A 14,272-nucleotide genomic window follows, 5' to 3' on the forward strand; every position below is an offset into this window, starting at 1 on the left:
ACTGCGTTCAGCCGGACCATCCGCGTTTTAGGTAGAATTCGATACCCATGAGAGACTTCCACGATTTCCTCTTTACATGGCGCAAGCAAGATCCGGTCTGCGAAGTAGGGGCATCAACTTAATCATGTGCTACTCAGCCTAGTGGCAGATAGCGGACTTCGGAATCCTATTTATGCACAAGTTGTGCAGATAAACGTTGCCCAACAATAGGGCGCATGTGAAAAGCGGTTCATACCTCCTCCTCGCGTTCTGGAGTGTATGTGAAACGGCTGCAATCGAACACATGGGCATCGCTCCAGGCCGTTTTCGTTTTCGGCTTGCTCGACACCATGTGTATGTATCCTGACCGTTTCAACGGTGCTTGCGCACTGCATTTGCTTGAGCTAAGTCCCCAGGCTCCCAGAGATGAAAAAGGAATTTTGGCAAAACGGCATTTAGTGAGCTCATCAGCCTGCTGCTTGTGATGCTGCTTATTATGAGCGCCAGTTCGTAGGTGGAGCTTTATCTGCACTATAGCCTGTACGGACCTGCAATAACACGGCCCCCACGAGACCATCATGAGGCTGCGCCACCACCGTGGCCGAAAGCTGAAGTTCAGGCTATACTGTAAAGGTAGAAATTTTATGGGAAGCCTCATCGTCAGCATATGAGATGCTTTTAAAGCCCCATGGCACGAAATCATTGTCTTTGTTTCCGATTCCCAGACCCGAGACGAATAAATCGCCCTTTTATTTAGAATCCAGATTTCGTACTACCACAAGGGTCTATCTTACAAAATATCCATCCATGAATCAGGACGGCTGATGTCAAATTCAGCCGCGAGGAGACATCGAATTACTCTCGGTGAACGATGGCAAAGGAAGCTGCAGGGCTGGAAGTGGAAGCTGCACACAGTCCGTGTGCGGATCAAATCGTGTAGCTCTTCTGCGACTCGATCGGTCGTTCAAACATATACGTGGCTACTAGACAAGCATAACAAGACCAAAGGCAGCGCTGTTTTGAGAGAAGAGTTGTCGGCAGCACTGAGCAAACTACTGTCCACATCGTACCTTTGTGCGCAACCAGCGTGCAGGTAGCCCTCACCCTCCGAGAATACTTCATCGGCGTCCAGTATATAGGGTTGAGTGACCCAACGACTCAGTCTATCGACCTACTTCTACTACAAATCGTGGCCAAGCTATCCGTGAGAAAGCCTACTTAGCTACTCTCCAACCCCCGAGCCTTGTGTTTTCTAATTGGCATAATCTGCGAAATAGGAGCTGGTTATTGTAGCATCTGTAACCGTCATAGTCTAGGATATTCTCCGCAGTGAACTCTTGTTTGGGTCTGAAGGCTTGCCACTGGGCCTTCTCTCCGCCACAATCCGGTACCCAGAGGTCTCGTTCTGGTTTCTCCCGACTTCTGGTTTGGCCAAGCGGGACTCTTGGGGCTGGCTTAACGAGCCAAGATTATAGCCATATTCTCTGGCCTGTCCTCCGCCTTGCTCTTGTTACCACAGAACTTCGCGGATTGGCCGGCGGGAGGGGCAACTTTCCACCTAGTTGCAGATGACGGCACCCTATGGCCCATCCATCTCAAAGAAGCACCCGCAGTCCCGGAAAACGAGATCATAGACACGGCCCAGGACATATTAGGGGGTCTCCATGGGGTCTCCGGTGGGTATATTAACATGCAAGTTCCTTAACCCAACCCCTCGACGGCCGGAGTTCTTCTGGGCTGCTCGATAGGTGCCAGGTGGGCCACTGGCACGACTGCCGGAGCCAATCTAGGACAGTGGCTCGGAAAACGATTGTACACCACAACTGCCAAGGCTGGCGGCTTCGAATTCCCCGGCTCGGCTCCCAGTCTCCAGCGTGCCCCGGCCTCGAACAGAGCATAATGCTCGACCTCGACTGGATGCACGCCCTGGACCCGGTGCGGGACGGCGAAGGCGTTCCAGAATTTACCAATCTAGCGTGGATCCTCCACACTTTGCGCGTCGATAATGGTACCGGCCGAGTAGTAAATTGGTCCGACGTGAGCACCGTGGTAGAGGGTGCGGTGGCGGCGACTGTGGCCGACGGTATGGCCCATACCGGCTACGTTGAACACGGAGGTAACCCCGTGGATTACGATATTATGGCCTCGTTTCAGCCGTCTCGTCCGTCCGCAAAGGTCTGGGACAATTCGATGCCATCCTGGCCGTCCAACTTGTCTTGCCGTCACTTGTAGCTGTATCCACCACGGCTAACGGCCTCCTTACTTAGCTTCGCTGGGACATCTTCATCTCTGGACGAGTTTATGCCACAAACTCGCGTGCTGCCTATTTAACCTCCACGGTTTTGTTCGCGCATGCTGCCTTCGCCATCATCCACATAGTATGGACCGTTTCGCTCAGTCGCACATCAGACACATGACAGTCATTTCTGGATCTGCCGGCCTTGGCTATTGGCACGAGTCCATCGCCCGAGTTATCGGGGACGTCCGCCGGTATTCGTAATTATTCTCAGCTGAGGAAGACCGCCCGTATCAGGGATTTTGGTCATCTAAATGCGACAACGACAATCACTCTTGTAGCTAGTATGACGAATCTCAATGATGAGTGCTATCACAATTTTGCGGATCTTAAAATAAACCATTTAGTATGACGTGTGTCATTTACTACTTGTACATGGCCCTTAGCTCAAAGCTCGAAGAATGAGTTCCAGCTGTATTCCCCATTTATGCAAATTGTCTCTGTAGGACAACCCGTATTTATAAGCGCGGATGAATTGCGTCACAATGGGAAGACAGATTTCCCAGATAGCCCAAGCATGATGCTACGAGAAGATATTAACCTTCATTGGTGAAGACAATTCTGGCACTCTAAAGAAAAGGAAAAAGGAGATATCGCTGATAAATCCTGCTGGCCCCAGGAAAGGCTAGTTGAGCCTCTAGATAAACTTCGGACCAAACAGGGACAGTCTTGGCAGCCGCTATTTGCTGACTGTTCATCCTCTGCTCTGATAGGGGCTTAAAATGGAGTTCATGGGTTTCTGGTGATAGGATCAGATGGTCAATGATTAGACTCTTGGTCAAAACTGCTGGATGAGACCGATTTTCTGTTAACATCGACTACCAAGGGGTACATCGGTATCTCCTCGTCTCATTCTCGGTACTTATGCCCGTTGACCAAAATCTCACCATGTGCATAGCCAGTGGCTATGGCAACATAACGCCGGATCGAGCACCTACTGCAAGATTCACACATCTAAATTCCGGCACCCGCGCGTAGTAGGTATGATACATGACTCTTTTCCATGATTCCTTGCAGGTTCAACTTCCGTGCTTGGTAATCCCCGATTTGAGATTTGGGCCTTCCCGTGAAACTCTGAAACATATTGGCTGGATTTTTAATGTGCGTGTTGAGTAATAAATGATATAGTGGCTTGCTAGGTGGATGTAAACAAGGAGACAAGCTACTAATTCCGTATTGACGCGGAAGGAAGTTCTGGGTGTGAGATGTATAAGTTGACATGACATCCAGGTTTGATGATCACCATTTGGTTCAGTATAAAGTAGTGACAGTGTACAGGACTGAAGAAGAGCTTCTTCTATCGCCTTCGAACTGCTAGTGGAAGATTGCAAAGTTCAGTCTGTATACATCATCTAATAAATCCCATACCACTCATCTCAATCCTAACTCGTCAACCACTCCAAAAATCCCCCAACACTCAACATAATGTCCCATATCATTCGCGATGCTCCGGTAGGGGCTATAATCCGCTTCGTCACCCGAAACCGCATGCTGCAATACCCGGAAGAGAAGCCCGAGTTCCAACTGCCGGAGCCATGGCAGCGTATGCTCAACCTAGACGAGCCCACGGACTCCACAATCCTAGAAGCAGAAGGCGCCGCCTCCTCGAAGTCCTCAGATACAGGTGGTCCAAAGGACGAGGAAAGCCAAAAGAGAGAAACCATCGCCGACCCATCCACCTACGGCATCTCCCTAACCCGGACCCGCAGCCGCGCCGAGACCCTTCCCAACACATCAGACCGGTATGAAGGCGACCAGCAGCACGAAATAGAAAAGACGAGATCCATCCCCGTCGTTCCGCGCCGAACCAAAGACGGGGCCATTCTAGTTGACTGGTACTACACCGACGACCCCGAGAACCCGCATAATTGGTCCAATCTGCGCCGGGGCATGGTGGCACTGATTATCTGTCTGTACACGTTCGTCGTGTACACATCGTCGGCTATCTACGTCACGTCCGTGGAAGGCGTGATGAAAGAGTTCGGGGTGGGTCTCACACAGGCCTCGCTCGGCTTGGCGCTTTTCGTACTGGGTTATGGTATCGGGCCGTTGCTCTTCAGTCCCCTGAGTGAGTTGCCCAGCGTGGGAAGGAACCCGATCTATATTTACACCATGTTTCTCTTTGTTATCGTTTCGATCCCTGCGGCGCTGGCGACCAACTTCCCCGGGCTCATGGTCTTACGCTTCCTTCAGGGGCTGTTTGGCTCTCCCTGTCTGGCGAATGGGGCAGCCTCGTTGGGGGATATGTACTCGATGATGAGCCTTCCCTACGCGCTTGTGAGCTGGGTTACTGCCGCATACAATGGCCCTGCCTTGGGTCCTTTGCTTTCCGGATTCTCGGTGCCTGTTAAGGGCTGGCGATGGTCTCTTCTCGAGGTGCTGTGGGCATCAATCCCTATCTTCATCGTCATGTTTCTTTTCCTCCCCGAGACATCAACCCCTAACCTTCTCCTCCGCCGGGCCGAGCGTCTGCGCAAGCTCACGGGTTCAAACCGCTTCATGTCGCAGTCCGAGATCGACCAGCGGGACCTTGATCGCCGAGCCGTCATCGTGGACGCCCTCATCAAGCCGCTGGAGATCACTATCAAGGACCCTGCTATCCTCTTCGTCCAGCTTTATACCGCTATAATTTACGGCATCTATTACAGCTTTTTTGAGGTCTTCCCGCTTGTCTACCCCGTATACTACGGCATGGGATATGGTCAAGTTGGCCTCGTTTTCCTCTGTGTCCTTGTGGCGTGTCTGATCGGAGTCGTTGTTTATGTGTCGTATTTGTACTTCTACATGAACCCCCGAATCGTTGCCAAAGGATTCCCCATCCAGGAGACCCGACTGATCCCTGCACTTGGCGCCGCTTTCGGTCCAACCATCGGCCTCTTCATCTTCGCATGGACGGCACGGCCTGATATCCACTGGATTGCTCCCACTATCGGTATCACCATCTACGGTGCCACGGTGTTCGTCGTAATGCAGTGTATCTTTGTATACGTGCCTCTTAGCTACCCTCAATACGCCGCCAGCCTGTTTGCCGGTAACGATTTCTTCCGCAGTGCCCTTGCTTTTGCTAGCATCTTGTTTGCCAAGCCTCTGTTTGATAACCTTGGCGTGGCTAGAGGAACTAGTTTGCTGGGAGGCTTGAGCACTATTGGCATTGTTGGTATCTGGATTCTGTATTTTACTGGGGCTAGGTTAAGGAGCATGAGTAAGTTTGCTGTTTCTGCCGAGTAGATTGCAGAAGGGTCGTTGCCGAGTCCACACCAAATTCGATCTCATCGAACCGATCAGCTTGATCCCTTCGGCCGCAGTCAACAAGCCCGCCCTCGAAAAGTAGGGGAGTCGAGTTGAACAAGTCAAGCCCTAGTCAAGTCGGTGCTGGGAAGCGCAACTATCATTACTGCGTTTATTGCGAGAACTGGTACGCCAGCCTCTCAATTCTGACATCAACTTGGCCCTCAACGATGGAATCATTAAGAGAATAGAAATCCGCTACTTGGCTCAATGCCGTGAGGCAGCTACTCCGCGAACAACTATTAAGGAAATTCCAGTTCCTCGCTTACGAGACACGCAGGAAGGTAGTGGGGTTGATATTTGGTTGAAAAGGGACTTATATGTATATCATAGGAAGTCTTATTTTCGCCTGAGTTACATGTTCTAACGACTAAGTTAGTAAATGTGCGTTATAGATTTATGTAAGATATGTGGCATGGTTCTACAAGGTCACGTAATGTCTTGCTATCTGTAACCGATACGTATTACACGTAATGAAGAGTATCAAGTAATCCTTAGTTTAATTACTTAATATGGAGAAACACATAGATTTTAAATTTATAACGTCTCGAAATTAGTGGCAATGGATAAAGGTTATATAACGCGCCTGCTACACCAATTGCTGGAAACGGTAGGTTATCACTGTCATTCAAAAGTGAAAGTGCGAATTTGGAATGGAAGTTCTAGGACTACTTGTTTATAGTAAAGGCAATAACCTTTGTCGAGCAATCGTGTCATGTAGAGATTGTGATTTCCCTGAACCTCTTTATCAATGATGTTCCCTCTTTTTGTAAGCCATAGTTGAGATGTGATTACTGAAAAAAAACTAAAGAATATAAGAAAGCGAGGTTCTATAACAATGAAAGGGGAAAACATTGATAAAACAGCAAATTCCAAGGATGTAGGCTGGAAGGCACCATTGGCCCCCAGAGACGTCGCTAGGCCAATCTGCATCGCTGCCAGGACAGTAGACATGTAAACTAATGCCGCCGCAAGCCAGCCAAACTTGTCCTTGAAGAGGGTTATAGCGATGTCATTGCAGTATATACTTGTGGAAGAAGGGCCGCCGGAAACGATAAAGGATGTTGGGACAACCTAAACGTAGTTCACTATAGACATCGCTCGTGTATATAGACTAATGCGAGAATGAAGTTGAAGAATTATAGAATCTGGATAGCTAAAGAGCGTACCATATTAAATAGAAAGACTACCTACTAGCTATTAGCTACTAGGAAGAACTCAAGAATGTAACGACCTACCGCTAGAAGCTTACACAGTATTACCAATGATAATAGATTCCAGGAATACCAATAGTACGCTAATCAATAGCCCCTAAACCTCTAGGGGCCTAAATAGTAATCGTCGCCCTAAACACCTCGTGCACCTTCTTATCTAACTAAAGCCTAGACTCTCCGGTAAACCAGGTCTCAACATGGTTTATTCCGAAGATAGGTTATTATCTTCGCCGACGTATTAACTTAGTTAGGGCCTTGTTTACGGAGTATTATGTCGCTAGTAACACTATCTCCGTAGAACTATCTTCCTCTTTTAAACGTTTACACACCGATATCAGTCTTTAGATCGACGAAGCTACGAATACTCTATCATAGGAACTACCCCGATGTATACACTCCTTATAACGAGAAATTCCCACTGTTCTTTAATCATAAGCGCAACTAGATTATAATACTCCACAGTTATCTTCCGAGAACTACGGAATTTAGCGACTCAATCCTGAGCGCAGGACTTCTAGGTAACATACTACCGCTAGGGGTTAGAGATAACTTGGTTAGTTAGCGGTCCAAGGAACCAGGCTTGTAAGTAACGTCGATGATACGTATGCTCAGCAATAAGGCTCAAGAGACCATCTTGGTCAGAACATTGCGGCTTTATTGGCCGACACTGGCCTGCTCTCCGAAGCAGAGAGCATATTCTACGAAATTTTGATTAGCATGGAACTAGTTGGATATGAGACTTATACAACGCTCCTAATATTGAGCAGTATTGCCACCGGACATTACCATCAAGAGTGTTTCGTTGACGCTTGAGAGCGGTTTTACGAAGTTTCGGCTCATCGGAAGAGGATGCTTGGAAATGGGCACTTTATCAGCGTTGAGCAACCTCGGCCGAGCCTTTCGAAAGACAGGAGTTCTGGACTCTGTATTCAAGCTATTCAGAGGTGCTGGACCAAAGAAACTCATCAGACGCACATTTTGAACACATGGTTACAACCAGAAGTCTCTCGGTGATCTATCGTCAGCTTGACAAACAGAAAATTTCTATGAAGTTATTGAGTTAGCGTGGTTGGAGTCGCAGTTCAAGGGAGAAGGACTAATCAAAGATGACGAAAAGACTACTAAAGACACTGCGATGCCAGATTTTGATCGATAGCCAACAGTGTTATTCTTCAAGGACCGCCTGTGTATCTTTGATCATGTACCACTCCGAGAGATATATGCATTAAATTGGAGTAGCAATGTTATTCTACGGAGGGAATTGTCGATTCAGACCATTGAGCAATCAAGGTACTTAGTATTAGGATTACATCACAGAACTTTGTTTCTCTGGGTGCTCTGTACTGAACATAAGTACTTGCTTGTTTGTGTAGTGACTTTGTGGGGTTTATTGTAGGCAAAGGTGTGCCGCAGGCGTTAGCTTTCAGATTCAAGATGAGCTGCGCACCTCATATCACACCTCATGAAAGACAAAACTGCAAACAGTCAACCCAATTATCTAACGTTTGTACATTTGGCTCCATCTTACACAAAAGTGCCACCCAGTCGTCTGATATTGACGAGCTTCCTTCGTTCCACATGCCCCATCTAAGCAGTTGCGAAATGTACGTGACGTATCTATTTGCAATCTCACCCAGGGGCTTGAGGCCACGAAGTGTTGTGTTTGATGCTTCTGACAGCAGCATTCGGCAAGTTCAAGAAAGGCACACTGATGGGCTTTCTATGGTTGTTGTTGGCCCGAAGCTACCTAATGCTGCAATCAACTCGAAGGCTGGACAAAGCCCAAGTCTTCAGCCGCTGACGTCGGTTTTCATATGATTTGGACATCACGGCAAAGCCGTCATCGACTTGATGAGGACACGATGTTGTAACTCTGAGACCATGTGAGGAAACTCGTTTCCAATCTCCTGAGACTTGGTCAGCCACGCCAAGTCATCTTATTCAAGCTCCTAGAGATTCGGGATAATCAGGTATATAGTCTGCCCGGATTCACATTTCTTGGCCAGTTAAGGAGGATAATGTCCTGATGACTTCTGTTGCGTAAAAATTTGGCATGGATATTATGCTATTGTCACAAGCCGAGTGCACAACATGGGGCACATGAAATCACCCACGAGATCCCGTTGCACCGCGGAAAGCAGCATATATCTCACGAGCCTCCAGGTCTCAACATGCGATGTTGCAAGCCTCTGAGACAGTACTGTGAATGGATCCGGTTCAAAGTGAACATATCAGACCGTTGGGTGAGACGGAAAGCGGTGCTATGTTTCACCGTGTTCTGTCTATACATATCAAGCTTGGCACTGATGCACCTCGATCCGAAGCGGCCCACACTATCACGCTTGTTGACATTCAATGCTAGTAAATATCAGCGACCTCATCGTTTCATTCGATACATCGCAGGACCCAGAGGCAATGGGCGTGCCCTGGTGTCGACATGGTATGGCAAAGCTTAGTCACCGTGTTGTTTTACCCCTGAGGCATCAGCGAAGTTTTGATCGCTTGCTGCCACTTCGTAAACACGAGATCTTGATTGAGCAGCAAAAACTGCCTCTTGCGGCTCTGTGGATGAGAATTTGTTCATATGAGTCCATCGTGAAAGGCCTAATATCCCTCAGACCCCAACCTGAACATCACGGCGACCTCATTGTCTACTTGATGCTTGACTTCATCCGCTTCAGTAAAAGCCATGGAGTCGAAAGGAAAGGCCATTGGGCTCCAAACTCGAGTTGATTGGCCAGGACCACGGAAAATTAGGAACAGGTCCCCGGCCAAATTGGCTGCAGGCACATTGGGGGTTTCCCCACAACAGCCACAGGCACTATGCCTGCTTGGGCGACGTGCTTGCTCTGGATGCGACTTGATGGAAGCACGTCTGGAAAGCTGCAAGTTCAACAAGTTGCATTTGCATCTTGCCAACACGAGACCCCTTAATTTTTGGCCATGTGGAGTGTTGGAGCTCGCATAGCAGCACGACGTCCTTCTGCGCTTTCCATTGAGCCTATCGCGCATCGTGACGTCTCATCACCTTTCATGGTCAGCCGTCGAAAGAAACAGACATCATCCGTTGTTTTATCGATGTTGAAACTCAGGGTCTCAACTTGTTGTCAATGCATCAGAGTGCCAATTGGCGTAGTCTCCAGGCTCTAGCCGGGCCGCTACTTGCCCATAATTTGAAGCAGTGGAGCCCAACGGCAGACAACGTGATAGAAGCTGATGAGGTGGCTGCGCAAGTCGTGGAATTGGGCAACTGAAATCAACGGATTCATCCATGCAAGCCTCTTGGCATTCTTGAATGAATCTCTCGAGACCAGCGATAAGAGTTCGAGCATGTTTGAATTGGTCAGAGTCTGGTGTTGCCAGCTTCCAGTCGCGCGACGTCAAGCAACAACAATTTGGGGAGAGATGGCAAACAAGCAGGTAACTTGAGGTCAAGCGTCATTTTGATCATGTCCCCTGCCAATTGGAAAGCACCCAGCCAATCAGAAGCTCCACTGGGCATAAACCCCCTGCCGTTTTGTCCCGTTAGCACTCTAAGACCCCCTGTCTAGCACCTCCCTTCTGTACTGCTCTCCTGGCTGGCCCGACCACACGTTGGCACTTCTACCCACCACCCGCACATCAATCTGCGCTGTGCTCGCTCCCCCATGCGTATTTGCCTGTAATGCCACCAGCCCAAAATTTAGGACGAGCCCCTTTTGCTTCTCCATGCCCAGCCAAAATTGAGAGCACCCCAAAAAAAAGTAAATGGCAGGCCGGGTCACACAGTTTTAATCTTTCATTACGGTCCCGCATCATCAAACCTTCCGCTGGCATCAACATCAGCCCCGTTTCTCTGTCGTCTCTTCTTCTGATCGTGCATTCGCTAGACCTTCACCCAGTTACTTTGTTGTTGCGCCGCCCCCAGTCACTATCTCATCATCAATCACGGCCAGTCCTGCGACCCTATTGACACGCGACTTCGAAGATCAAGTTCTGCTCCGCAAGAAAGCGACTTTGGGTATGTGAACAGAACATTGGAATCTCCTTGACCACTGCTTGCCGACACCTGACCCCCTGATTCCATCTTTACGACCGACTTTTTTTTTTCTTCTTCAGCCGTCTAGACAAGTTTAAGCTTCCTGCCCTCCCTTCCAATCGCGTTGCCAGTAGCATCTACAACACGTTGACTCTCCACCTCGGCTGCATCATTGGATTGGGCTCAGGAGTGCTCCCTTCGGGTACATCTTCGCGCTCTCCACGACGATTTGACGGGCATCGCATTCAAAGTTCGCGACTAACCTTTCCACATTGGCAGACTCGGGCTTTCCTCTTTCGATTCGGCATCTCACCTTCATAGATACTGCAATATCTTGAAACATTCAACATGGGTAAGTACCATCTTCGTCGATACCGTCATCGCTGTCGACGGCTCCGAGGAGCAAGCACTGCAAGAGAACAAGCAAGAGCAAGTGCGAGTGCGAGAGACGCCTGGGCTGTTGTTGCCACGAATGTATACCAACGACCCGGCGCACCTTCCTCGTTGTCCACAACGTTTCGACCCCGTATCGACGTGTTTTACCTGGCCCAACCCGACTCTTGTCCTCGCCTCTCCTCCAACTCATCGCCACAACATCACATCACCACTTTCGCTCGTTACCATCCCCCGACGCTCGTTTTTGGTTGATCTATCACTTCTTGGGTCTGCTCCTTTTTTGGTTCTTTGGAATATTTGGCCATTGTTAGGAACATCCGCCTCCCTTGCCACACCACCAGAAGTACAGAACACCACAAAATCTCACAACTACAACAACATGTTCTCTGGCAAACACTCTAAAGCACGAGCCCGTAGTGTGCAACTGGACAGGTCCCTTGCCGCGGACGCCGTGGCTGCTGAGGCGCTGAAGTCACGGGAATCCGTTTGTACACCTCCGGTACCATCGTCCAGGCACAGCAGCTTGCCCGAGCAGCAGGAGAACCAGGCCCAGGCTATTCGGCATTACCGAAGCATGCTTGTTGTTGATGCTCCCTCCATTGCACCTCTCAAACCTATGGACTACGAAGGCCTCTATGCTCAACCACCGAGAGAGTACTCGCAGGGAGAGCCTCAACCTCTGTCCAATGGTAGCCAACAATCCAGGCGTCTCTTGCACCCGCTTGCTCCTCAGCATCTTACTACTTACTACCTTGCTAATCCAAATTGACTGTTCTTATGGATTTCATATGCTGACCTATCTCTTTCCCAGCTACGAACGGTAGTGCTTCTCCCCCGGCCAGTGGGTCCCCTGCTCCGGCCAACGGCGATCAAACGCCGCTGCCAACGTCTCCTCCACCGACTACGTCTGACTCGAGAGCTACAGCGTCAGCCGGGTTGACTTCATCAGTGAACGAAAGCAAAAACATCGTTCGAAGGAAGCTGACTGGCTATGTCGGCTTTGCTAACCTGCCGAATCAATGGCACCGAAAGAGTGTTCGTAAAGGCTTCAACTTCAACGTGATGGTTGTCGGTACGTGAACTCTGCATTCCAGACTAATCAACCCACCTGACTGACGACTCTGCTCGCAGGTGAATCCGGCTTGGGTAAATCGACTCTTGTCAACACCCTCTTCAACACATCATTGTACCCGCCCAAGGAGCGCAAGGGCCCTAGCCTCGACATCATTCCCAAGACGGTTACCATCCAGTCCATCAGTGCAGACATTGAGGAGGCGGGTGTTCGTCTACGCCTGACTGTGGTTGACACTCCTGGCTTCGGCGATTTTGTGAACAACGACGAGTCGTGGAGACCCATTGTTGACAACATCGAGCAGCGATATGACGCCTACTTAGATGCTGAGAACAAGGTGAACCGCATGAACATTGTCGACAACCGCATCCATGCTTGTGTCTTTTTTATTCAGCCCACTGGCCATGCTCTCAAGCCTCTCGATATTGAGGTCATGAGACGTCTCCACACCAAGGTCAACTTGATCCCTGTCATTGCCAAGTCCGATACTCTCACCGACGAAGAAATTGCCAGCTTCAAAGCCAGAGTACGTACTCCACTGAGATCGTAATCAACTTGCAGTACACTGACATGCCACCCAGATCCTTGCCGACATCAAGCACCATGGTATCCAGATCTTCGAGGGCCCTCGTTACGAGCTCGACGATGAGGAAACCATTGCCGAGAACAACGAGATCATGTCCAAGGTTCCCTTCGCCGTTGTTGGTGCCACTAACGAAATTACCAACGCCGATGGACGCAAAGTCCGTGGCCGCCGCTACCCTTGGGGTGTGATTGAAGTTGACAACGAGGAACACTGCGATTTCGTCAAGCTTCGACAGATGCTTATCCGAACCCACATGGAGGAACTCAAGGAGCACACCAACAATCTGCTGTACGAGAACTACAGAACCGACAAGCTCACTGCTATGGGCGTTGCCCAGGACCCAAGCGTCTTCAAGGAGGTCAACCCCGCTGTCAAGCAAGAGGAGGAGCGCACCTTGCATGAGCAGAAGCTCGCCAAGATGGAGGCCGAGATGAAGATGGTCTTCCAGCAGAAGGTTGCCGAGAAGGAGAGCAAGCTGAAGCAGAGTGAAGAAGAGCTGTACGCCCGCCATCGCGAGATGAAGGAGCAACTGGAGCGACAACGGTTAGAGCTCGAGGAGAAGAAGGCCAGAGTCGAAAGCGGACGGCCAATCGAGAAGGAGGGCAAGCGAAAGGGATTCTCGCTGCGTTAAGCAGTCACGAATGCCTTGTTCCCTCATCTCCCTTCTCTACGACTCATGCCCGAGCCTTGATGATGCCCACACAATACCAGCCTGCCGCGTTCCTTCGCTTCTTGCTCTGCCTATTTACACTCTCTTCTTTTAATCACTCTAATATACACACCACTACTCTCAAGACAGTCCTCGGCCGGTGCAAAGGTTGTCGGCTCTCAGTTCGGTCGCAAGCGGGACACTGTCACACGGTGGTCTTCGTCTCCGTGGCCAAGGGCAACGCTCCAAGAAGCAGGCTTCATTGTCTTGAACACATGCACGACACATGCTTGGTTTTCCGGGTTTTGACAAGCTGCATCCATCCCCTTCCCCCAACATCCCATACTATATTGCCATCTCATGGTCCATCACACTACCCCGACATCCTAAGAGATTTGGAGAGAAGGTGCAGGCATGACATTTGGCGAATAGGCACAAGAGGCATATAATACCCTGATGGGTGAAAACTCCAGGCTTCGACGGCATACTTCGCATCACGCAGCACTCGGACTCCACCGCCCAACCATTCGTTTTCCTCTTTGTTCATTACGGCCGTATACCCGAAATTGGAGTGGGGACAATAATGCTCGGCATGTTTGTGCTGGAAGTAAAGGGTCACGTCTGTAGGGAATCGCCCAGAGCCCCCCTCCCAAGTCAACGAGATGCATGTACTTTAGGAGAGGGTGGTATCTTTGACGCGGTGGAACATGGTCCAACGAGTCTCAGCTGGCTCGCGCCATCTGACGATTGGGGGGGGGGTTTCGCATCATACTC

General features: G+C 49.8%; 3 protein-coding genes across 3 annotated transcripts; 2 read left to right on the forward strand and 1 right to left on the reverse strand.

The window, feature by feature from the left end:
• Positions 1–31: 31 nt before the first annotated feature.
• BCR38DRAFT_189501 (uncharacterized protein) lies at positions 32–794 on the reverse strand. Its single transcript, XM_040853991.1, has one exon. The coding sequence runs from the start codon at positions 680–682 to the stop codon at positions 230–232; it is 453 nt and encodes a 150-aa protein (XP_040716174.1). The 5' UTR covers positions 683–794; the 3' UTR covers positions 32–229.
• A 2,906-nt stretch (positions 795–3,700) lies between these two features.
• Positions 3,701–5,503, forward strand: BCR38DRAFT_342054 (major facilitator superfamily domain-containing protein; the record flags this gene model as incomplete). Its single annotated transcript, XM_040855924.1, has 1 exon — positions 3,701–5,503. The coding sequence occupies one exon, from the start codon at positions 3,701–3,703 to the stop codon at positions 5,501–5,503; it is 1,803 nt and encodes a 600-aa protein (XP_040716175.1).
• Positions 5,504–10,723: 5,220 nt separating this feature from the next.
• Positions 10,724–13,579, forward strand: BCR38DRAFT_189545 (Septin-domain-containing protein). Its single transcript, XM_040853992.1, has 5 exons — positions 10,724–10,777; positions 11,075–11,147; positions 12,003–12,263; positions 12,323–12,789; positions 12,845–13,579. Exons 2-5 carry the CDS (start codon positions 11,144–11,146, stop codon positions 13,478–13,480), a joined length of 1,368 nt encoding a protein of 455 aa, XP_040716176.1. The 5' UTR covers positions 10,724–10,777; positions 11,075–11,143; the 3' UTR covers positions 13,481–13,579.
• Positions 13,580–14,272: the final 693 nt, after the last annotated feature.

Source organism: Pseudomassariella vexata (genome assembly GCF_002105095.1).
Source record: "Pseudomassariella vexata strain CBS 129021 chromosome Unknown BCR38scaffold_6, whole genome shotgun sequence".
Taxonomy (NCBI): Eukaryota; Fungi; Ascomycota; class Sordariomycetes; order Amphisphaeriales; family Pseudomassariaceae; genus Pseudomassariella; species Pseudomassariella vexata.

Bases quoted from the DNA above. Each gene is read 5' to 3' on its own strand.
- BCR38DRAFT_189545 (XM_040853992.1), top strand. The intron at 12,264-12,322 runs GTACGTGAACTC...CTCTGCTCGCAG, and splicing joins CTTCAACGTGATGGTTGTCG to GTGAATCCGGCTTGGGTAAA. The intron at 12,790-12,844 runs GTACGTACTCCA...CATGCCACCCAG, and splicing joins TTGCCAGCTTCAAAGCCAGA to ATCCTTGCCGACATCAAGCA.
- BCR38DRAFT_189501 (XM_040853991.1), bottom strand. From the start codon at position 682: ATGATTTCGTGCCATGGGGCTTTAAAAGCATCTCATATGCTGACGATG.